General features: G+C 46.5%; 2 protein-coding genes across 3 annotated transcripts in view; one reads left to right on the forward strand and one right to left on the reverse strand.

Annotated features, from left to right (window-relative positions):
* SLC4A1AP (solute carrier family 4 member 1 adaptor protein) overlaps positions 1 to 6,214 on the reverse strand; it is a 44,744-nt gene extending 38,530 nt beyond the window's left edge. Inside the window, exons 1-3 of the mRNA XM_008254588.5 lie at positions 5,439 to 6,214; positions 5,031 to 5,226; positions 256 to 378 (exon numbers count right to left, since the gene is read on the reverse strand). Of these exons, the coding sequence (XP_008252810.3) occupies positions 256 to 378; positions 5,031 to 5,226; positions 5,439 to 6,077 (958 nt within the window). The 5' untranslated portion in view covers positions 6,078 to 6,214. The remainder of the gene's footprint in view (positions 1 to 255; positions 379 to 5,030; positions 5,227 to 5,438) is intronic.
* SUPT7L (SPT7 like, STAGA complex subunit gamma) lies at positions 6,128 to 21,404 on the forward strand. Of its 2 annotated transcripts, none has more exons than XM_008254586.5 (6): positions 6,128 to 6,625; positions 7,273 to 7,377; positions 9,305 to 9,887; positions 15,297 to 15,621; positions 17,234 to 17,471; positions 20,718 to 21,404. In XM_008254586.5, exons 3-6 carry the CDS (start codon positions 9,475 to 9,477, stop codon positions 20,978 to 20,980), a joined length of 1,239 nt encoding a protein of 412 aa, XP_008252808.2. In that variant the 5' UTR covers positions 6,128 to 6,625; positions 7,273 to 7,377; positions 9,305 to 9,474; the 3' UTR covers positions 20,981 to 21,404. The 2 variants fall into 2 exon arrangements, with proteins under 2 accessions (XP_008252808.2, XP_002709994.2); XM_002709948.6 differs by having other exon boundaries at positions 6,136 to 6,606.
* Positions 21,405 to 22,665: the final 1,261 nt, after the last annotated feature.

A 22,665-nucleotide genomic window follows, 5' to 3' on the forward strand; every position in this document is an offset into this window, starting at 1 on the left:
TAAATACACAAATAAATAAATCTTAAAAACATATACAAAAAAGTATTTCCTTTTTTCCAATATGGAAAGAAAGATCAATAAGATTTTTACTATTTTCAAAATAAACCTTGAAGCAATTGAACAATGGGCAAGAAATGAACAAGGAAAGCAACATATAAAATGCAGCATTTCTAAGTATAAACCTCAATCTGAAGCTCTAGAAAACAACACTGCTGTAGATACATTTTACCAGCAGGGTCGCATCTGTTCATGTACCTTCTCGGTCAAAAAATCCTTGCAGAGCTTTTTTCGGATCCTTTATATAGAAGGCCTCTCTTTCCTGCTGAAACTCCAAGACAATGGGGTTCTCTTCAGCCTCATCCTCCACAGCATCTTCTCCTGTAGAATACGGGAGAGAAAGAAAGACAATCAGAAGTAAGAAGAGACCGCCTGCATAGCCTTCATTATCCATTCAGGCTGCAAAATGCTACAGTTACATGTGACGGAAAGAAACATACTAGGGCAGAGAGGCATGAAACTTACAAAGCCACTGCCCTAACCATCTTCAAGTTTTCCCAATTGCATGGCAGTCAAAACTTGTTTTTATGACACCTTAATTTTTCCCCCTCCATCACTATATGTCAAAAGCAAAATCACCTATCACATTGTGGAGAAAAACCTGAGCTCTTCAGTCTAGCATTCTCATTCTCTCACACTTAGGTCTAATACTTTGTCTCCAATATAATTTCCTAATACTGCTCATATTATTGCAGGAATTTCAAGTCAGTTCTTGTCTCAAGGCAACTAAGAATGATGACGTGGACAATGTGAGTAGTGAGCAAAAGTAAAAGTTGATTTTATTGAGAAACAGAGACTTCTGCTAACCAAGAAGGGACACAAGGGAAGGTTCAAGCAAGGTCTGGATATGGGAGCTCATATAAGGAGTGCATATCAATTGACTGAATCTCTACACAGTTTTGATACATCAGGGGTCTCTTTTTCAATTTAAAAAAAAAAAAAAAGATTTATTTATTTGAAAGGCAGAGTTACACAAAGGCAGAGGCAGAAAGAGAGAGAGAGGTCCTCCATCACCCCCCAGATGGCCGCAATGGCCGGAGCTGCGCTGATCTGAAGCCAGGAGCGAGAAGCCTCTTCTGGGTCTCTCATGTGGGTACAGGGGCCCAAGGACTTGGACCATCTTCCATTGCCTTTCCAGGCCACAGAAGAGAGCTGGACTGGAAGAGGAGCAACCGGGACCTGAACCAGCGCCCATGTGGGATGCAGGTACTGTAGGTGGCGGCTTTACCTCCTATGCCACAGTGCCAGCCCCACAGGGTCTGCTTTTTTCCCCCTATGTCTCTTAGAAAGTGGTCATGGTTACTGACCAAAAAGAAATGTTACCTTGCTGACCACCTGAGAAATGTGACTGTTGAGAAATATTGCTGACCTAACCAGTTAAAGAATGTTATCTTGCTATACACTTGAGACATGATGCTTTGTGGTATGGTCTGGTCCAGCGCCAAAGCCTGGCTCCTTATAATTATTTATGAGACCCACTATTTCGTAATTATCAATTTTTCCATCTCCTTGGGTAATATCTTTTGTCTAATCAGTGGATGGCAGGCTTTATTACATAGGTTATTTTATAAACCCTGGGTCCTAACTGCCCTTTTGTTCCCACAGGGGCCTTTCCTAACTGCCTACTACCCCTCCTAACTCCTCATGGTATCCTCCAAACAGACTGGTATATACATTACTCCCTTAAAATCATCAATGCCTGCCCTGAATGGTAATCTCAATGATCAGCTTTATATGGGCTCCATTGCCTTTGTTCAAGTTCCCGCTCAACACCTTTCTGACAGGAAAGGCATGTAGCCTGGGGACCCCTATTGGAGTACCTGGCTCTGGCTCCTGACAACAGCTTCCTGCCAAAGCAGATGTTCAAGTAACGGAGTTCCTGCCACCCATGTGGAAGGCCTAAATTGTGCTTCTACCTCCCAGCTTCAGCTGGGCCCATTCCCCACTACTGGGGCATTGGGGAATAAACCAGTAGATGGGAGGTCTCTTTGGTTCTGTTTTTCTGCCTCTAAAGTAAAAACAAACAAAACAAAACAAACAAAAAAACCTACAATGCTTCTGTTTATAAACTTAAAAAGTTTTCCAGGGGCTGGCGCTATGGCGTAGCAGGTAAAGCCACAGCCTGCAGTGGCAGCAACCCATATGGGTGCTGGTTTAAGTCCCAGCTGCTCCACTTCTGATCCAGCTCTTTGCTATGGCCTGGGAAAGCAGTAGAAGATGAACCAAATCCTTGGGCCCCTCCACCCATGTGGGAGACCTGGAAGAAGCTCTTGGCTCCTGGTTTCAGATCAGCTCAGCTCCAGCTGTTGTGGTTATTCGGGGAATGAGCCAGCAGATGGAAGACCTCTCTCTTTCTCTCTGCCTGTGCCTCTCTATAACTCTACCTTTCATATAAATAAATCTTAAAAAAAAAAAAATGTTTTCCATAGGACAGGCGTTGTGGCACAGAAGATTGGCACATTTGCATCCTATATTGGACTGCTGGCTCAAGTCCTGACTGCTCCACTTCTAATCCAGCTCCCTGCTAATATACTCAGGAAGCAGAAGAAGATGGCAAGTGCCTGGGTTCCTGCCACCTGCATAGGAGACACGGAGAGAGTTACTGGTTCTTGGCTTGGCCCAGCCCTGGCTATTTCAGTCATTTGTGGAGTGAACCAGAGAGGACAAAAGATTGATTCTCTCTCTCACTCTACCTTTCAAATAAATAAATATATCTTAAAAAATGGAAGCAGAAATATTTATTTCTGGGAAAAAAAAAAGTTTCCCAAAGAGCTAAGCCAGTACAGTCCAACAGAAACAGAATGAAAGGGGTCAGCATTGTGGCACAGTGCAATACTGCAACACTGGCATCCCATGTGGGCTCCAGTTTGTGTTCTGGCTGCTCCACTTCTGATCCAGCTTCCTGCTAATGGCCTGTAAAAAGCAGCAGAAGACAGCCCAAGTGTTTGGGTCCCTGCACCCACGTGGGAGACCTCGACAAAGCTTCTGGCTCCTGGCTTCAACATGGTTCAGCCCTGGTCACTGCAGCCATCTAGGGAGTAAACCAGGGATGTGAGATCTTTCTCTGTCTCTTCCCCTCTCTCTCTCTCTCTCTAGCTCTTTCAAATACATAAATAAATATTCTTTTTTAAAAAGAATGAAAGCTATATATGTAATCTTAAATTTTCTATTAGCCATGTTAAAAAGGCAAAAACAGGGGCTGCCATTGAGGCTCAGAGGTTAAGCTTCCACTTGTGACACTGGCATCCCACACTGGAGTTCCAGTTTGAGTCCTGGCCACTCTGCTTCCAATTCTACTCCCTGCTAATGTGCCTGGGAAAGCAGTGCAAGTACTTGGGCCCCTGGCTACTGGCTTTGGTCTGGTCCAGATCTCACTGTTGAGCCATTTGGAGAGTGAACCAGCAGACATAAGATATGTTTCTCCCTGTCACTCTGCCTTTCAAACAAATAATTGAAAAAAAAAAAAAAAAAAGACAAAAAGAAAACAGATGGAATTATTTCAACATGTAATCAATGACCAAAATATCAAAAATATTTTACATTCTTTTTGTACTTACAGCAAATGTCAATTTGGACTAGCCACACTGTAATGTTCAATCGCCACTGTAGCTAGTGACTACCTTGGGCAGCAGAGATTTGAGTGTTCAATGATTTCCCCCTTCACGGAACCACTGCCCTAGCACACTTAAGTTTCTAGCATTTTCTGGCACTTAACACAAGTTAATTTCATACTAACGATCCTGACTTCTTGACTACATATAAAGGCTATCTTCTATCTTTTGTTTGTTGTTTTTTTTTTTTAAGATTTATTTATTAATTTGAAAGTCAGAGTTACACACAGAAGGTGAGTCAGAGAGAGAGAGAGAAGTCTTCCATCTGCTGGTTCACTCCCCAATTGGTAGCAACAGCCAGAGCTGCATTGATCCAAAGCCAGGAGCTTCTTCCTGGTCTCCCATGCGGGTGCGGGGGTGCAAGGACTTGGGCCATCTTCCACTGCTTTCCCAGGCTGTAGCAGAGAGCTGGATGGGAAGTGGAGCAGCTGGAACTCAAACCGGCGCCAAAATGGGATGCTGGTTCTGCAGGCGGCAGCTTTAGCCACAGCGCTGGCTGCTATTTTCTATCTTTTTAAAGTTCTATCCCCTGACCATCTACTCTTCAATGTGACTGGTAGTATAGAAAATTTAATTTATTCCTTTGGCTTAGAGATGAGTTTTTTCTTTTTAGATATTCCATGTTTCAGGATATTTAACAAAAAATTCAAGAGGCTACCTTATGTTGAATAACACTCCATTTTATTTGCCTGAATGTAGTTCCACCACCTTCAGTGATAATCACACACCACCAAGTGAGTAGTCAATAAATATATATTTTTAATAATGAAAATTAAGTTAGCTGTATGCTGAGGGAGACAGTGTGTTAAAAACCCATTCAAAGGGGTCAGCATTGCAGTGCACTGGTTAAGCCTGTAATCCAGGCCTCCCATACTGGAGTGGTTCCAGTCTTGGCCATGTCTCTGATCCAGGTCCTGGCTAATATGTCTGGGAAGGCAGACAGTGTCCTAAATATTGGTCCCCTGCCACCCCCGCGGGAGACCCAGATGGAGTTTCTAGCTTCTGCCTTCTGTCAGGCACAGCTCTGCTCCTCCTGGCCATTTGGGGAGTGAACCAATGGATGGAACGTTTCTTTCTCTCTGGCTCTCTCCCTCTCTCTCTCTCTCTTTCACTCTGCCTTTCAGATAGGCAAAACACATACACACACATTTAAAGAAATCTAGAGTGCCTGGAATTCAATATTTCACATCAGTAAAGTTAATCAATCTTTCTGGTTTTTGGTCAATGGCAAAATGTATTAGCCCTATATTTCTCAAAGAATCATGAAATACTGTATGATACAAAAAAAAAAAAAATCACCTAAGGGTATCGCTAGCAATGATCTCAACAGAGTAACCCCTGGTAGTGACTTTAATCTCTTACCCATCCCCCAAGTGCAGCCCATGTCATCATCCTGGCTGCTGGTGTGTTTCTTCCTTTCCGTAACGTCTGTTTCCTCTTCTTCATCAGAGTCTTCTCCCAGCATCTTCTTCTCTAGCAGTAGTTGTTGCTGCTTGCGCAACTCCTTCAACTGCGTTACTGTTAATTCAGATTCTGCCTCTCTGTCTTCCTCTGGTCCCTGACGAACCAAGCAAAAGAAATGCTGTTAGCGTTCAGGATCTTGCAGAAACACGGCAACGTGAACAGAGGTAGGGAGACGTGGCCAGACCCACTGTTGTAATTGTGGACTGGTAGAACATCTTCCTCCACGAAAGCTTCCAAGGAGCTCAGGATCCCAGCCCGGTTATACTCCCGAGGCTTTAATTCTCGGTTTTTTGTCCCCCTACTTACCTGCAGGATAAAGAGCCGAGTGCTGCCTCCAAAGCGAAGAACGTGCCCGACACGGACGCGACAGTAGGTGCGGGGCGGGACACGGGTCTTGTTAAGAAACGTGCCGTGGGTACTTCCCAGATCGTAAAGGTAGAAGCCCGGCCCGTGGCCCTCGCTGTCCCCGTCGGGGCCCGAGGCCCTGTGCTGCAGCACGGCGTGGTACCGCGACACCGACGGATGCTCCAGGCACACGTCGCAGCTGGGCAGCCTCCCGAAAAGGCAGCAGCTCGTCCCCGTCAACGTTCGCGTGCCAAGGATGGTGCCGCCCTTCAGCGTCTCCAGGCTGTAGGGAGCCGTGGCCGGGCCGCCCCACGGCGGCTCTCGGTAGGGAGGAGCCCGGGTCGGGCCGCCGGCTGAGGAAGCCGCTACAGCGGGCTGCTCGCCTTGGGGACTGCTAGTTTCCCCGCTGTCCGGCCGAGGCGGCGGGACGTCGGGCTCCTCGGATTCGCGATCCTTCTCCTCCTCCTCGGTGTTTGAGGGGCTGGTGGCCGAGGCCTTGCCCCGCACTGCTGGGGGCACTGGCAGGGCGGGCTTCTTGAAGTCGTCATTTAGATCTGCAGGCGCCAGAGGCTCAGACTGGGACGAGAGATTATCAGCCATTCTGGGCCCGGTGCACCCTCCAAAGCTGTCCCTAGGAAGCGTCACCCTTTGGGCTTTCGTTCCTATCCGTGTTTTCCTTTCCCCAGCTCCCAGCGGCTTCTCTGGAACGTGATGGTCGAGTCGTACGTCCACGGCCCAGAGCGTTGGGACGTAGTGCGTTACGCGGGTTGGTCATAGCAATAGGAAAACAGAAAAAGGCTATTGAGAAAAACAGAGAGAGAATGGGGACATATTTAGGAGTTGCAACAGGATTGTAGTGACTTCCTGTGGCATAGCTTGATTGAGAAGAAGCGCTTCCGGCAGTTTAGGACCACTAACTAGCAAACCAGCCTTTCGGGCCTGACGGGACCCGCGGCTCAGGCCTCTCGGCGTCCAGCTTCGGCGTGGCGGCGAGGACAGCGGCCCCAGTTCAGTTCCGACCTTCCCATCTCCCGGCTGCGCTGGGCATCAGGCGACCTCAGGACCCTGTGATTGGCGCCTGTGGACCGTGACCAAGGAGCGCCTTGGGCAGTCCCGGGACTCGGCACCTGTCCGTCTTACTCCTTTCGGTGAAGTTATGGGGAAGAGGGAGGCTTGTAATTGTTGTCGTTAGAGTGTTCATTCATTGATTCTTTCTGAAGCTGCTAAGGCTGTGTAGCTGAGTGGTTAAGAGTGCTCCGTTTGTGGCATTGGGCAAGACATAGGACCTCAGCCTGCACACCTGAAAAATGGGAATGATAACAGTATTGATTTGGTAGTGTCGTTGGGAAAACGGGATTAAACCATACAGATGAAGACTGGCATATGAGTAGAGTAAGCATTCAATAAATGAGACAAGAGGTATATGGCCCTAGAAGATAGATGGGAGAATAATGTTGACAGACATAAGTGCTAGTTAAAATCCAGGGATAAATGCTGTGCTGTGCAAAGTGCTGTGAGAACATAAGGTAGAGCGGTGTCCTGGGGAAGCGGTGAGGGTGCTGACTTAGAATGAATGCAAGGCGGCCAGCGTTGTGGGGACGGAAGGGCCTCTCTGGCATCAGTCACAGCTCAAAGGGTCGACTGTAGAAGCATGGCTGTCTCAAGAAACTAAGTAGGGTAATATCGCGGGAACTACGCTGATCATTTTATCCAGGAGCTCCTTTCTGCTTCCACTGCACCTAGAACAGCACTTCCATGTGCTTTTATATTCAAATATTCTGTTTCCCTCCCTCAGGACGGAGATCTTGCATTACTTGTTCTTCCTGTCCTCGCGTAATGCCTGGCATTCGATAAATGTTTGTTGGACTTGAAGAGGTACATGGGCGATGAATCCGGAAAGGTAGGTTGAAGCCAAATTGTGAATTTTGTTGAATGGTAAGCCAAAGAATTCTGATTTTTTTTTTCCATTTGGTAATGGGAAGCCATTAGATTTGAGCTTTTTAAATTTTTTAAAAAGATTTATTTGTAAAGCGGAGGGGGGCTGGCACTGTGGTGTAGTGGGTAAAGCCATGCCTGCATGCTGGCATCCCATATGGGTGCCGGTTCGAGTCCAGGGCTGCTCCACTTCTGATCCAGCTCTCTGCTGTAGTCTGGGAAAGCAGTGGAGGATGGCCCAAGTCTTTGGGTCCCTGCACCCAGATGGGAGACCAGGAAGAAGCTCCTGGCTCCTGGCTTCAGATTGGCCCAGCTCCAGCCATTGCAGCCATTTCGGGAGTGGGCCAGCAGATGGAAGACCCTTCTCTGTCTCTCTGCCTCAGCCTCTCTGTAACTCTGCCTTTAAAATAAATAATCTTTTTTTTAAAAAACTGCTACATTTAAAAAAATAAAACAAAAAAGAAAAGAAAACCAGAAGGAAGAGAGAGAAAGAGACAGAAAGAGATTTTCCATCTACTGGTTCACTCCCCAAATGCCTGCAGCGGCTCTGGCTGAGCCAGACCAAAGCCAGGAGCCTGGAACTCTATCTGGGTCTCCCAAGTGGGTGGCAGGGGCCCAAGCATTTGGGCCATGTTTTGCTGGTTTCCCAGGCACATTAACAGGGAGCTGGATGAGAAGTAGAGTGACATCAGCACTCTGATGTGGGATGCCAGTGTAGGCAGCAATGCCTTAACCCACTGCACCACAACACAGGCCCCTACATTTGCATTTTTAAAAGATTGTCTAGGGTCCAGCATTGTGGCACAGCAGGTTAAGCTGCAGCACCCCATATTAGAGTGCTGATTCGAGTCCCTACTACCTCACTCTGATTCAGCTTCCTGTGCCTGGGAAGGCAACAGAAGATGGCCCAAATGTCTGGGCCTCTGCTACCCATGTGGGAGACCAGGATGGAGTTCCTAGCTCCCTGCGTTTGGCTTGGCTCAGACCCAGCTGTTGCAGCCATTTGGGGAGTGAACCAGTGGATGGAAGATCTCTGTTTCTCTCTCTCTCTCTGCTTTTCAAATAAATAAAGAAATCTTTAAGAAAGATTATCTAGCAGCAGTGTGGAGAACAGATTAGATCCAAGAGAGACTAGAAGAAGGGATACCACTTAGAAGGCAACAGAAATCTTTCTAGATGTGTCAGAAGTTGAAAACATAAGATTGTCTAGATCAGTAGTTCATAAATTTTCCACCAGCAGCAGTTAAAACATTCTCATGCTTGACAGACACATATCTCTTTGATTCTACTCCCTTTTCTCCTGTTGACCTGGCATAGATGTGTCAAGGTACTCTGAGAAGGGGCTGGTGTTGTGGTGCAGCGGGTTAAGCTGCCACCTGTGACACTGACATCCCATATGAGCACCAGTTCAAGTCCTGGCTGCTCCTGTTCCAGTCCAGCTCCCTGCTAATGCATCTGGAAAGAGCAGCAGAAGATGGCCTAAGCACTTGGGCCTCAGCCACCCACCTTGGAGACGTGGATGAAGTTCCAGGCCCCTGGCTTCAGCCTGGCCCAGCCCTCGTCTTTGTTCATTCATTTGGGGAATGAACCAGTCGATGGAAGATTTCTTTCTGTTTCTCCCTCTCTGTGACTCTGCCTTTCAAATAAACAAATAATTCTTTTAAAAAAAGATGCACAGTGCTTAAGGCCTGATATTTAAGTATCATGCATGATGGTGGTTCTGGTAATGAGTTAGTAAGGTGAGATGGAAAACACGGACAGTAGAGCCCCAGATACTGTTGCAGCTATTAGTCTGCTATGATTCAGCTTCTACCTTGTGGTTGTCTGGTAGGAGTTATCAGGGTGTGATAATGGCTAGCATCTAACAGCTAAATTTCTCCAAATTTTTTCAGGGAGAACATCTTTGGTCCTGCATTTGTCTGACACATTTTTATGTAAATTACTGGCTGGACTTCATATTTTTCACTACAGAAGCCTAGAATCTACAGTTGCCAGAGAGCTAAACGCATTACTTTTAGGATATCCTCTACATTGAACCTGAGAACTCTTCCCTTATTCCAAAATGTTGAGGTACTGGGGAGAAATACCAATGTCGTCAAACCAGGCCAACAGAAGTTCCTTTGATTTGCTCCCCCGGGAGTTCCGTCTGGTGGAAGTCCATGACCCACCCCTGCACCAGCCCTCTGCCAACAAGCCCAAGCCCCCCACCATGCTGGACGTCCCCTCAGAGCCGTGCAGCCTCACCATTCACACCATTCAGCTGATCCAGCACAACCGACGTCTTCGAAACCTTATTGCCACAGCTCAGGCCCAGAATCAGCAGCAGACCGAAGGTGTAAAGACTGAGGAGAGTGAACCTCTTCCCGCCTGCCCAGGGTCACCTCCTCTCCCCGATGACCTCCTGCCTTTGGACTGTAAGAACCCCAATGCACCATTCCAGATCCGACACAGTGACCCAGAGAGTGACTTTTATCGGTAAGACAAGACTTTGCCGTATCTTTCCTTTCTCGAGTTATCTTTCCAATAACCCTGTTATTCCTGTAATAGCATTTTTATTTCCCCATGAGGAAACGAAGGATAAGAGGAATTGACTTGGACAAGGTTGCTCAGGATATTGTGGGAAATCCAAGCCTTGAACCCCAATCTTCCAAACCCTGAATATATTTTTTCATTTTCTGATGCCTCAAATATTTACTGAGTGCCTGTTTTATGCCAAGCAGTTCACTAGGAGCACTGGCTTCATAGGCCATAGGCCATGGCTTCATAGTCCTCAGAATCTAGTCTTTGTATTTAGTATAAAATGAGTGTTACGGGCTTAGCTCAGGGTCTTCAAATGTGATTCATGGGCTTACACAGGTATTATTAGGAAACCACAAGTCTATGCAGGAATTTTTTAAACTGTGTATTTTCATTCTGCTAATAGAGTTTAAAAAATAATAATGTAAAAAAAGTCCTTGATTCTTGCTACCCAAATCTGGCCCAAGACCATCAGCATTAACATCCTGTGTGAGCTTGTGAGAAATGCAGACTCTCAGGTCTTGCCAGACCTGCGGAATCAGAGCCTGCGTTTTCACGAGATCTCCAGATCTCCAGTGTGAGAGGCCCTGCTCCACACGCCTGAATGACTTCCTTGTGGACTAGCACTACTGCTACACTTCTGTGTGTAAGTGTGCATTGAATGCCAAATAATTACTTTGTTTTCCTTTCCATTTTGAAATTTGTCAGACCTACAGAAAAGTTTTAATCGGTAGTACAATGAGCATTCAAACACCTGTCATCTGAATTCACCAGTGGCTAACAGTTTTCCACATTTACTTTCTTATGTGAAAGTCTATACACACACACAGACACACACACACTTTTTTTTGGCCAAACATTTTAAAGTAATTTGCGTACATCTCAATATTTCATCCATTTATTCAGTGTGCATCTATCTTCCTACATAATCACTGTACTGTTATCTCACCAAAGTAAATGAACATTAATTAAATTATACCATTTAACAAGACCATATTCAGACTCCTCCAGTTGCTACCAACATATCTTTTACAAATATATTTTCCTGCTGGCGCCGCGGCTAACTAGGCTAATCCTCCGCCTTGCGGCGCCGGCACACCGGGTTCTAGTCCCCGTCGGGGCGCCGGATTCTGTCCCAGTTGCCCCTCTTCCAGGCCAGCTCTCTGCTGTGGCCAGGGAGTGCAGTGGAGGATGGTCCAAGTGCTTGGGCCCTGCACCACATGGGAGACCAGGATAAGTACCTGGCTCCTGCCATCGGATCAGCGCGGTGCGCCAGCCGCAGCACACCGGCCGCGGTGGCCATTGGAGGGTGAACTAATGGCAAAGGAAGACCTTTCTCTCTCTCTCTCTCTCTCATTGTCCACTCTGCCTGTCAAAAAAACAAAACAAAACAAAACCAAAAAAAAAAAAAAAAACCAAGTATATTTTCCCCTAACAAAGATTCATGCATGCATCTAGCTGTTATTCTTCTATAGTGTCTCTGTGAGCGTGGATCATTGGGTCTACAGAATGTGTCACTCACTGTATGTGTATTATTTCCTCAAGATTAAGTTCAGGTTAAAGATGTTTGGCAAGAATACTTTAGAAGTGATACTGTGTATCATTTATTACATTGGCCCATTGGTGATAATAGTTATTACTTTAGTTATCCCAAACTGTTGAGAAAAAAATCAGAAATAGACGCACTATGTAACAGCTACAGTTGGGCCAGATGATGTCAAGGTACAATGTATAGTTCCAACAAAATTCTGTCTATCATATTAAATTGATGGTTTGTTTATAGTTTTGTGTCAGATTTCTATTTTAGTTGTCTCCCATCCAAGTACTAACCAGCTCGGCCCTGCTTAGCTTCTGAGATCAGATGAGTTTGGTGGAGTGGCTGTAGACATTTCTATTTTAATTGTAAGAGCTTTGGTCTTCAAAAGTTTTACCTAGTTTTGTTCTATACATATTTAAGAGACTATAACAAAAATAATTTGGAGCAGCCATTGGGGTGACAAAAAATTATTTTGCAAGTGGCCTATAAATTGCTCAAAGTGATACTAGTTTAGATTTGTTTCTTAAGCACTTCTGAAGCCTTTAGTGTTTGGCCCGATTATGATGGAAATATTAGAAAGTTATGGGGCAGGTGTTGTAGCGCCGCGGGTTACGGCTGATTGTGATACCAGCATCCAATATCAGAATGTTGGTTTGAGTCCTGGCTGCTCTTCTTCCTATCCAACTCCCTGCTAATATGCCTGGGAAGGCAATAAATGAAGGCTCAAATGCTTGGGTGTCTGCTACCCATATGGGAGATCAATATGGAGTTCCTGGCTCCTGGCATCAGCCTGGTCCAGCCCTGGCTGTTGTGGCCTTTTGGGGAGTGATTCAGCAGATGGAAGATCTTTTTCTGTTTTTCCTCTCTGTCATTATGCCTTTCAAATAAATCTTTCCAAAAAAGGTTACTTAGCAGCTGGTTGTCTCACAGACAGTATTAGCTACAATCAGATAATAGAGTGGGTGGATAGTGCCCCGGGCACTCGTGCACAGCACATGGCAACACATTCCATGTACAGACCAAGCAACAGTGATTTTCTATTCTCTCTCTCTCTCTTTTTTTTTTTTTTTAAGATTTATTATTTGAAAGGCACAGTTACAACAAGAGAGGGAGAGACAGAGGTCTTCTATCTGCTGGTTTACTTCCCAAATGGCCACAATGGCCAGGGCTGGGCCAGGCCAAAGTCAGGAGCCAGGAACTTCATCCAGGTCTCCCATATGGATGACACAATCCCAACACTTGAACCATAATCTGCTGCCTCTAGATGCACATTAGAAGGAATCAGAATCAGCAACAGAGCTAGGATTTTATTTTTTTATATATTTATTTATTCATTTGAAAGTCAGAGTTACACAGAGAGAGAAGGAGAGGCAGAGAGAGAGAGAGGGGTCATCCATCTGCTGGTTCACTACCCAATTGGCTGCAATGGCTAGAGCTGTGCCGATCCGAAGCCATGAGCCAGGAGCTTCTTCCTAGTGTCCCAGGTGGGCACAGGGGCCCAAGGACTTGAGCCATCTTCTACTGCTTTCCCAGGCCATAGCAGAGAGCTAGATTGGAAGTGCAAACAGCCGGGACTCGAACCGGCACTCATATGGGATGCCGGCACTGGAGGCGATGGCTTTACCTGCTATGCCACAGTGCTGGCCCCGAAGCTGGGACTTGAATCCAGGCACTTTGATACAGAATGTGGGCATCTCAAGTGGCAACTTAACTGCTGTGCCAAACGCTTGTCCCTATTACTTTTTTCAGAAAAAGTCAGATAGGAAATTTCAGGAGAGAGGTAAATTATTAAAGACTTACTAAAAGTTATTTTTTAGGCGTGGACACTTGGCACAATGGTTAAGATGCCACTGGGGATCCCTGCATCCCATATCGGAGTGCCTGGGATCTAGTCTCAGCTCTGCTTCTGATTCCAGATTTCACCCTGGGAGGCAGCAGCCATGGCTCAAATATTGTGTCCCTGCCACCCATGTGGGAAACCCAGAATGAGCCCTGACTTCTGATTCAGCCTGGTCTGCCTCTAGCATTGCAGTTACCTGGGCAATGAGCAGCAGAGGGAAGAGCTCTCTGTCTCTATGACCTTCAAATAAATAAAAATTTAAAAATTTACTATTTCTGGGAGATCAGGCCATTTTTGAAGTATTTTCTTAGATGAGGATTCTACAGCAGTGATTAGGGGGCAAAATGTTGAATTATGAAGAGTATGGAAACTGGAGTCCAAAGCTCCGCTGTTAGTAACTAAACAACCTTTGGCAAGTCAGGCCCTGTGAACTTCAGTTTCCTTACCTGGCAAACAGAAGAATAACAGTATGGACTCTAGCTATTTCACAGCATAGGGTAGGATGAAAATATCTTATAAGCTATGTATGTTTTAAATTGCCATTGTAAAGTTGTCTTCCTGGCTATAACATTGTCCCTTGTAGTTGCTTAAGAAAGTCTTGGGGTGGGTGTTGTATAGCACGTTAAGCTGCTTGGGACGCCCATAACCCATACTGGAGTGCTAGTTCGTCGAGTCTTGGCTGTTTTGCTTCTGGTCCAGCTTTCTGCTAATGTATCCTGGGAGCAGATGGTGGCTCAAGTACTTGGGCCTCTGCAACCCATGTGGGAGAACCAGATGGAGTTCTGGGCTCCTGGCTTCTGTCTGGCCCAGCCCCAGCCATTGTGGACCTCTGGGGAGTGAACCAGTAGATGGATGATATTCTCTCTTTCTCTATCTGCCTTTCAAGTAGATGAAAATAAACATTAAAAAAAATAAAAATTATGAGGCTGGCACTGTGGCATAGCAGGTAAAGCCACCGCCCACAGAGCCCGCATCCCGTATGGGCACCAGTTCAAGACCCAGCTGCTTCACCTCTGACCCGGCTCTCTGCTATGGCCTAGGAAAGCAGTGGAAGATAGCCCAAGCCCTTGGGCCCCTGCACCTGCTTGGGAGACCTGGAAGAAACTCCTGGCTCCTGGCTTCAGATCAGCACAGCTCTGGCCATTGTGGCCAACTGGGGAGTAAACCAGTGGATGGAAGACCTCTCTCTCTCTCTTTTTCTCTGCTTCTCCTTCTCTCTCTGTGTAACTCTGACTTTCAAATAAATAAATAAATCTTTAAAAAATATTTATAAAAAATAATGTCCTAATTGGAACTGTGAATTTCTTAAAGTCCATGTTTTGTCCAGCATGTGTGGAAGTATATTGCAGTAAAATAATTATTTTTATAAAAATTGTTTTTTATTCAAAAGACAGAGTCAAAGAGAGGAAGATCTTCCATGTACTGGTTTACTCCCCAAATGGCCACAACAGCCAGGAGCCAAGACTCCATTTGTGTCTTCTTTGTGGGTAATAAGAACCCAAACACTTGGGCCATCCTCTGCTGCTTTCCCAGGTGCATTAGCAGGGAGCTGGATCAGAAGTGGAGCAGCTGGGACTCAACCAGCACTCATAGGGGATTCCAGCATTGCAGGCTGTGGCTCACCACAATGCTGGTCCCAGTAGTGAAATAATTAGAACATCGTTGAGCAATATCTGAGTTATACTGTGAAACTTAATCCTAAAAGTGATCAAAATTGAGCAGCTGGTAGAAAGAGAAGGAAACTTCCTTTTCACTCTACTTTTCTACTGCCTATCATAGACATGCATTGCCTAGTCAAACGATGTGACTGGAGGAACTCAGAGACATGACTTGACATAGCAGCAAGATGAAAGGGAGCTATGTGACCTAGAAAGAATATTCCTGGGAAACAGGGCCAATGATTTGACTGGAATCATTAAACTCCTACAGAGACAGAACAGGTCACCCCTTTGCAAGAGTACTAATAACACTGCATTGTCTCCACTTTCAGGGGAAAAGGGGAACCTGTGACTGAACTCAGCTGGCATTCCTGCCGGCAGCTCCTCTACCAGGCAGTGGCCACGATCCTGGCCCACGCAGGCTTCGAGTGTGCTAATGAAAGTGTCTTGGAGACCCTCACTGATGTGGCGCACGAGTATTGCCTTAAGTTCACCAAGCTGCTGCGCTTTGCTGTGGATCGGGAGGCCCGCCTGGGACAGACTCCTTTCCCGGATGTTATGGAGCAGGTGTTCCACGAGGTGGGCATTGGCAGTGTGCTCTCCCTCCAGAGGTTCTGGCAGCACCGCATCAAGGACTATCACACTTACATGCTGCAGGTGAGATGACCCCGTGAAGACCTGGGCGAAGGTGTTCAGCCTAGGGGAGTTCACCAGGATCCCACACTTGCTGTAGAGTGCAAAGTGAACTTGACAGTCGGCCTCAGCGCTGTCCTGGCCAGACATCAGGGGCCTCCTTCAGTCAGTGAGCAACCCCCCTCATTGGTACTTCCTGTGGAAGGCACTATGCACAGCATAGTCTGAGAGAGTCTTTCATTCAACAGATGTTTGTCTGAGTGACTGTTACCAGTCAGGCATTGTGGGATATAGCAATTAAGTATCTTAAGCTTGCATTCCTGTTGAGAGGAAACACAAGTAAGCAAATAACTAACAATCAAAACAATTTCAGATAGTGTTAAGTTCTGTGAAAAACAAAACAGAGTGAGGTAATTTTGCCAGGAGGATGGGGGTGGGTAAGGGGTGAGCGTCTGGGGACACTATTTTTTGTTAGAACCACAAGTTCTAATTTCTTCAGCCCTTGTGACCTTAAGCAAGCTATTTGTTCCCTGTTTGAGTTTTCCAAAATCTAAATATGATTTGTAATGTTTAACACCCAGCAAAAGAGTCTTTGCTGAGCCATTTAGGCTGCTCACAGCATCGATTATCCACTTAGGGCATACATATCAACTGTTCTATTTTATAGCCAAAAATGTAACTTTTTGTTGCAGTTTTATCTTTGATATAGGCTAACTATACTTGTTACATTTATGTAACTTTAACTAATGACAACCACATTCTCTGCAAAACACACTTCTTTGACATGGCTCCATCACATGTAAATGCCAACTCCAGGGACTGACGTTGTGGCACAGTAGGTTTAGCGGGTGCTCACAGCACCAGCGTCCCACGTGAGCACTTGTTCGAGTCCTAGCTGCTCCACTTCTTTAAGATTTATTGATTGATTTGAAAGTCAGAGGTGCACAAAGAGAGGGAGAGACAGATAGATTTTCCATCTGCTCACTCACTCCCCAAATGGCTACAAGAGCCAGGGCTAGGCCAGGCAGAAACTAGGAGCAAGGAGCTTCATCCAGGTCTGCCATGTGGGTGGCAGGGGGCCAAGCATTTGGGCCATCCTCCACTGCCTTCCCAGGTGCATTAGCAAGGAGCTGGATCAGAAGTGGAGCAGCCAGGAATCAAACCAGCACCCACAAAGGATCTCTGCATTGCAGGGGGCAGCTTCACCGCTGCTGTGCCACATGGGAGACTCTAATGGAGTTCTGGACTCCTGGCTACAGCTTGGCCCAGACCCAGCTGTTGCAGCCATTTGTGGAGTGAACTAACAAATGGAAAGACCTCCTTCCTTCCTCCCTTCCTTCCTTCCTTCCAACCTTCTGTTTCTTTCTCTCTCTCTCTCTCTCTCCCTCTCTGCCTCTCTGCCTCTCTCCCTCTCTCCCTCTCCTCCCGTTTCTGTAACTACGTTTTCAAATAAATAAATATTTTATAAAAATAAATGCAAACTCAACACCTTCAAGAAACTGCTTCCATTGGCAGTGGATGCTTTAAAACTTGTCCGTCACTCCTTCTCTGTTAGCTTTCCTATGGGATGCCAAAGCTGACTGTCCAGCTGGCTTTTAACATTTTTTTTGGAAAATTGACTTTTGCTTGCTGACAGATTAGTAAGCAGCTCTCCGAAGAATACGAAAGGATTGTCAATCCCGAGAAGGCCACTGAGGACACCAAACCTGTGAAGATCAAGGAGGAGCCCGTGAGCGACATCCCCTTTCCCGTCAGCGAGGAGCTGGAGGCTGATCTGGCTGCCGGGGACCAGTCCCTGCCCATGGGAGTCCTCGGAGCTCAGAGCGAGCGCTTCCCGTCCAACCTAGAGGTTGAAGCTTCGCCTCAGGCTTCCAGTAAGAGCAATCCGCTGACTCGCTTGATTCCGGGAGATCTGCCAATCTCAGCGCTTGGCACTTTTTCGAATCAAACTCTGGAGATGGGAGAACAAAAGTGGGAGTGGGCAGAGTGGGAAGTCCTAAAGCGAGCATAGCAAACTGAGGAGAGATCAGCATTAGATCCAATTAGAGAAAACAAGACTGCTACAACTTTGCAGGCTGTCTTTAAAATAATCCCCAGGCCAGGGGTGGGGACACATCTTTGGCACAATAGTTAAGATACTACTAGGACAAGCCCCAACGCTACTTCTGATTCCAGTTTCTTGCTAATGTGTCCCCTGGCAGGCAGCAGGTGCTGGGCTCAACAACTTGGGTCCCTACCCACTACATGAGAGACCCAGATTGAGTTCCAGGCTCTTGGCTTTGGCCTGGCCCAGCCCCAGCTGTTGCGGGCATCTGGGGAGTGAACTGGCAGGTAGGAGATCTCTGTCTCTCTGCCTTTCAAATTAATCAAAAAATAAAAAATCTCCAGGGGCAGGTATTTGACCTCATGGTTAAAATACCAATTAAGGGAGCCAGCACTGTGGTACAGTGGGTGAAGTCACCATCTACATCTCATATGGGTGCCATTTTGTGTCCTAGCTGCTCCACTTCTGATCCAGTTCCCTGCAAATGTGCCTGGAAAAGCAGTGGAAGATGGCCTAAGTGATTGGGTCCCTGCACCCATGTGGGAGACCCAGATGGAGTTCTGGGCTCCTGGCTTCTGCTTGGTCCAGCTCTGGCTCTTGCTGCCATTGTGGGAGTGAAACAGCAGATGGAAGATCTTTCTCCCTCTTTCTCTCCCTCTCTCTGTAATTCTTTCAAATAAGTAAATAACTAAATCTTTAAAAAAATACCGATCAAGACACTTGAGTCCCATATTGGAGTACCTGGCTTCAATACCCAGTTCTGCACCTGATTCCATCTTCCTGGGTGGTAACAGTCTGGGGCTAATAGTTGGGTCCCTGCCACCCACAGAGGAGACCTGGTTTGACCTCTCAGCTGTTGGCTGACCCCTGCAAGCATTTGAAGAGTGAACCAGCAGATAAGAATGCTGTCTTAAATGAAAATTTTTAAAAATTTAAATAATCTCAGGATATAGATGCAATGTGATGACTAACAGCATTGCCTTAGCTGATTGGCAGGTTGGGCAGTTATCTTCTTCATTTCTTGTATTGTATTGGTCCTTAAGATGGCTGCCAGATACATGGAGGAGTGTTTATTGCCTAAAGATGTTTAAATAGTGGGGTTTCCTTGCTAGAGTATGCAACAAATTAGAAATGAAAGGGATTGAGATAGGGCTACCCAGTTAGAGGAAGCTGGCCTGTTGATATGATGTCCTTAGTTTTATTTATTTATATATTTTTTTTATTTGAAAGCAAAGAGACAGAGAGATCAATCTTCCATCACAGGCTCACTCTCCAAATGCCCACAACAGCCAAGCCTGGGCCAGGTGGAAGCCAGGAGCCCAGAACTCCATCCAGGTCTCCCACATGTGTGGCAGGGACCCAAGTACTTGAGTCATCACCTGTTGCCTTCCAGTGTGAACATGAGCAGGAAGCTGAAGTTGACAGCGGAGCCGGAACTCAAACCCAGGCACTCCAGTATAGGATTATGGGATGTGGTGTTCCAAGCAGCATCCGAACCACTTCACCAAATACCTGCCCTCCGTGGTAGCCTTGGGGTGCTTAGGACAACTGACTGTAAACGTGAATCACTTCACTGCAAATTAGTCTGGGCACTAATTAGCTCACAAATGTAAATTTCATTTTATTAATGCACAGTGACTCAAATAGCAAATTCTCAAATGTAGCCTAAGTGGAATGAGGCAAGAACCTTTCACCGTGAGAAGGAACAGCATTGCTGGAACACATAGAGGTGAGACCGCCCAAGTCACAGGGACCGTGTGCTCTTTTCAGTGGTGACAGGCAGGCCCATGTAAAGCTCTTGGCTTTAGATAGTGATCATTGGGCCACAGACCCGAACAAAAGGCAGGAAAACAAGACAGCCCCATGAAAGTAAGGAAAGAAGGACAGGGGAGTGGGCCATGCTCATGGCAGTGCCGCCTTCAGGCCGTGAGACAGGGAACCCTTCCACTTCATAGTTTCACTCCCCTCACTTAGGGAATATGGAGGTGAGGTGGAGGAAGGAGAAAAGTGGAAAGGAAGATATTGAGTTATTAATTTTTTAAAAAAATATTTGTTTTATTTGAAAGAGTTACACAGAGAGAGAAGGAGAGGCAGAGAAAGAGAGGTCTTCCATCCGCTGGTTCACTTCCCAGATGGCTGCGTCAATCCAAAGCCGGGGCCAGGAGCTTCTTCCCAGTCTCCCATGCGGGTGCAGGGGTCCAAGGACTTGGGCCATCTTCTACTACTTTCCCAGGGCACAGCAGAGAGCTGGATTAGAAGTGGAGCGGCTGGGACTCAAACTGGAGCCCATATGGGATGCCGGCACTGCAGGCGGTGGCTTTACCCGCTACACCACAGCGCAAGCCCCATTAGTAATTTTTTAATAAAAAAAATTATTTAAGAGAAAGAGAGAGATCCTCGATCCACTGGTTTACTCCCCAGATGGCCACAACAGCTGGGGCTGGGCCATGCTGAAAGTAGGAGCCAGGAGCTTCATCCAGGTCTCTCATGTGGTTGCAGGGGTCCCAGTAGTTGGCCCATCTTCTGCTGTTTTTCCAAGGCCATTAGCAGGGAGCTGGATTTGGGCATTGGTTCGAGACCCGGCTGCTCCACTTCCAGTTCAGCTCCCTGCTATGGCCTGGGAAAGCAGTAGAAGATGGCCCAAGTCTTTGGGCCCCTGCACCCACGTGGGAGACCCGAAGAAGCTCCTGGCTCCTGGCTTCGGATCGGCACAGCTCCAGCTGTTGCATCCAACTGGGGAGTGAGACAGTGGAAGGAGGACCTCTCTCTGTGTGCCTCTCCTCTCTCTGTGTAACTCTTTCAAATAAATGAATTAAAAAAAAAAAAAAAAAAAAAAAGTAGAGCAGCCAGGACTCAAACTGTAACCCATGTGGAATACTGGTGTTGCAGGCAGCAGCTTTATCCACTACGCCACATCACCAGCCCTCAGAGTTAGTAATTTTTTGATGATAACTTTCTGAGGCAGAGAGTAACAGCACATTCTCCAGCAAGTACAGAAAGCACTGGTCAGACCTGGGGATTCATGCATTCTACTGTGTTCTCCACTTGGCTCGTCACTGTTCTTCCCTGTTTCTAGGTGCAGAGGTAAATGCTTCTCCTCTTTGGAACCTGGCCCATGTGAAAATGGAGCCTCAAGAGAGTGAAGAAGGCAGCGTCTCTGGGCATGGCGTGCTGGGCAGCGATGTCTTCGAGGAGCCCATGTCAGGCATGAGTGAAGCCGGGATCCCCCAGAGCCCTGATGACTCAGACAGCAGCTATGGTTCCCACTCCACGGACAGCCTCATGGGGTCCTCCCCTGTTTTCAACCAGCGCTGCAAGAAGAAGATGAGGAAAATGTGAAAGGAAAAAGGAGATTCTTCTCTGCAGACTGACAGCGCCCAAATGAAAACCTTGATGTATTGGTTTGTTTCCATGAACAGTGATTTCACTCTTAAACTCAGTGGGCTTAATTTCAGAGGAACTGAACTTAACCGAACAAGGTTGCATTTGACTTTGCACCCAGTTTTTGTGGTTTTCCACAACATTTGTTCACAAATAGAAGACGATGCTGGCACAGTCATCAGGAGACCAAAGCCCTGTCCTGACTGTCGTCTCCACTGGGTGATGAGATGTGTTACCCAGCTTCTCTACAGCTACTGTTCTTGCATGACTCAGACGAATCATCCCACTTTGACCTACCTTGCAGACATCTGAAATTGAGATGTTTGTTACACTTTAAAGCTATGATTGAAAACTCTCAACAATTAAATGTATGCTGACATCAGATGTCAATTTTCTTTTAACTTGATACATTTTTGGTTCATGTCTTTGGAAATCCAGTACCATCCTAACGAAATAGCTAGCCACAATACAACTTTATCCATGTCATCTTTTTAGAACTTTTTTTTTTAAGATTGGAGGCTGGAGTCTGTGGTGTAGTAGGCTAAGCTTCTACCTGTGGTGCTAGCATCCCATATGGGCATGGGTTCGTGTTCCAGCTGCTCCTCTTCTGATCCAGGCCTCTGCTAATGGCCTGGGAAAGCAGTGGAAGATGGCCCAAGTGCTTGGGCCCACGTACCCATGTGGGAGACCCAGAAGAAGCTCCTGGCTCCCAGCTTCCAATTGGCCCCACTCTGGCCATTGTGGCCATTTGAGTGAACCAGAGGATGAAAGACCTTTCTCTGTGTCTTCCACTGTCTGTAAGTCTGCCTCTCAAATAAATAAGTCTTTGAAAAAATTATTTTATTTGAAAGGCATAGAGGAGAGAGATCTTCCATCCACTGGTTCATTCCCCAGATGGCCGCAACAGCTGGAGCTGCACCGATCCAAAGCCAGAAGCTTCCTCCCCATCTCTGACATGGGTGCAGGGGCCCAAGTCTTTGGGCCATCTTCTGCTGCTTTCCCAGGTGCATCAGCAGGGAGCTAGATTGGAACAGCCAGGACTCAAAACCAGCACCCATACTGGATGCTGGCACTGCAGGCAGAGGCTTAACCTTCTATGCTACAGCGCCGGCCCCGACAACTGTTTCTGCTGCCACTGAATTCTCTTGTAAAATCAGAGGTCTGTGGTAGCATGGCCTCTTTGCTTATTCAGCCTTTTCCTATCTCACCCACACATTTTTTTCTTCCTTCTCTAGATTTACTCCACCTATCCTCTCCCCTTTGTTGTATTTCTGCTTACTCAGACTTTTAAATATTTTACCACGTACTTTTTCAGTTGTTTAGGACAGGATTGTGCTTGTACCTGCTTGGCCATCCGAGAGTACTCCATTCCTGTCAGAGGTCCACCCACGTATGTGCCTCCTCTGGATGGGCAGCCTTTGAAAGAATAATAATACACGCCTTTCAACTCTACACTGTGTCTGCAGCAGCTTTACTGCTGTTACTTGTCCATCATAGTACCTACCCTGCTTGGCATCGGATAGCCTCAATCAGTATTTATTAAGTAAATTATGTAGCAATAGAGAGATCAGGAGCAATTAGCAAATGTAAGCTTTATGCCTTGATACTGGATGCCAGCATGTTAAATTAATTGTTCAAGTTTG

The sequence above is a fragment of the Oryctolagus cuniculus genome, chromosome 2, assembly GCF_051225735.1.
Source record: "Oryctolagus cuniculus isolate XC-2025 breed Fujian yellow rabbit chromosome 2, ASM5122573v1, whole genome shotgun sequence".
Classification (NCBI taxonomy): domain Eukaryota; kingdom Metazoa; phylum Chordata; class Mammalia; order Lagomorpha; family Leporidae; genus Oryctolagus; species Oryctolagus cuniculus.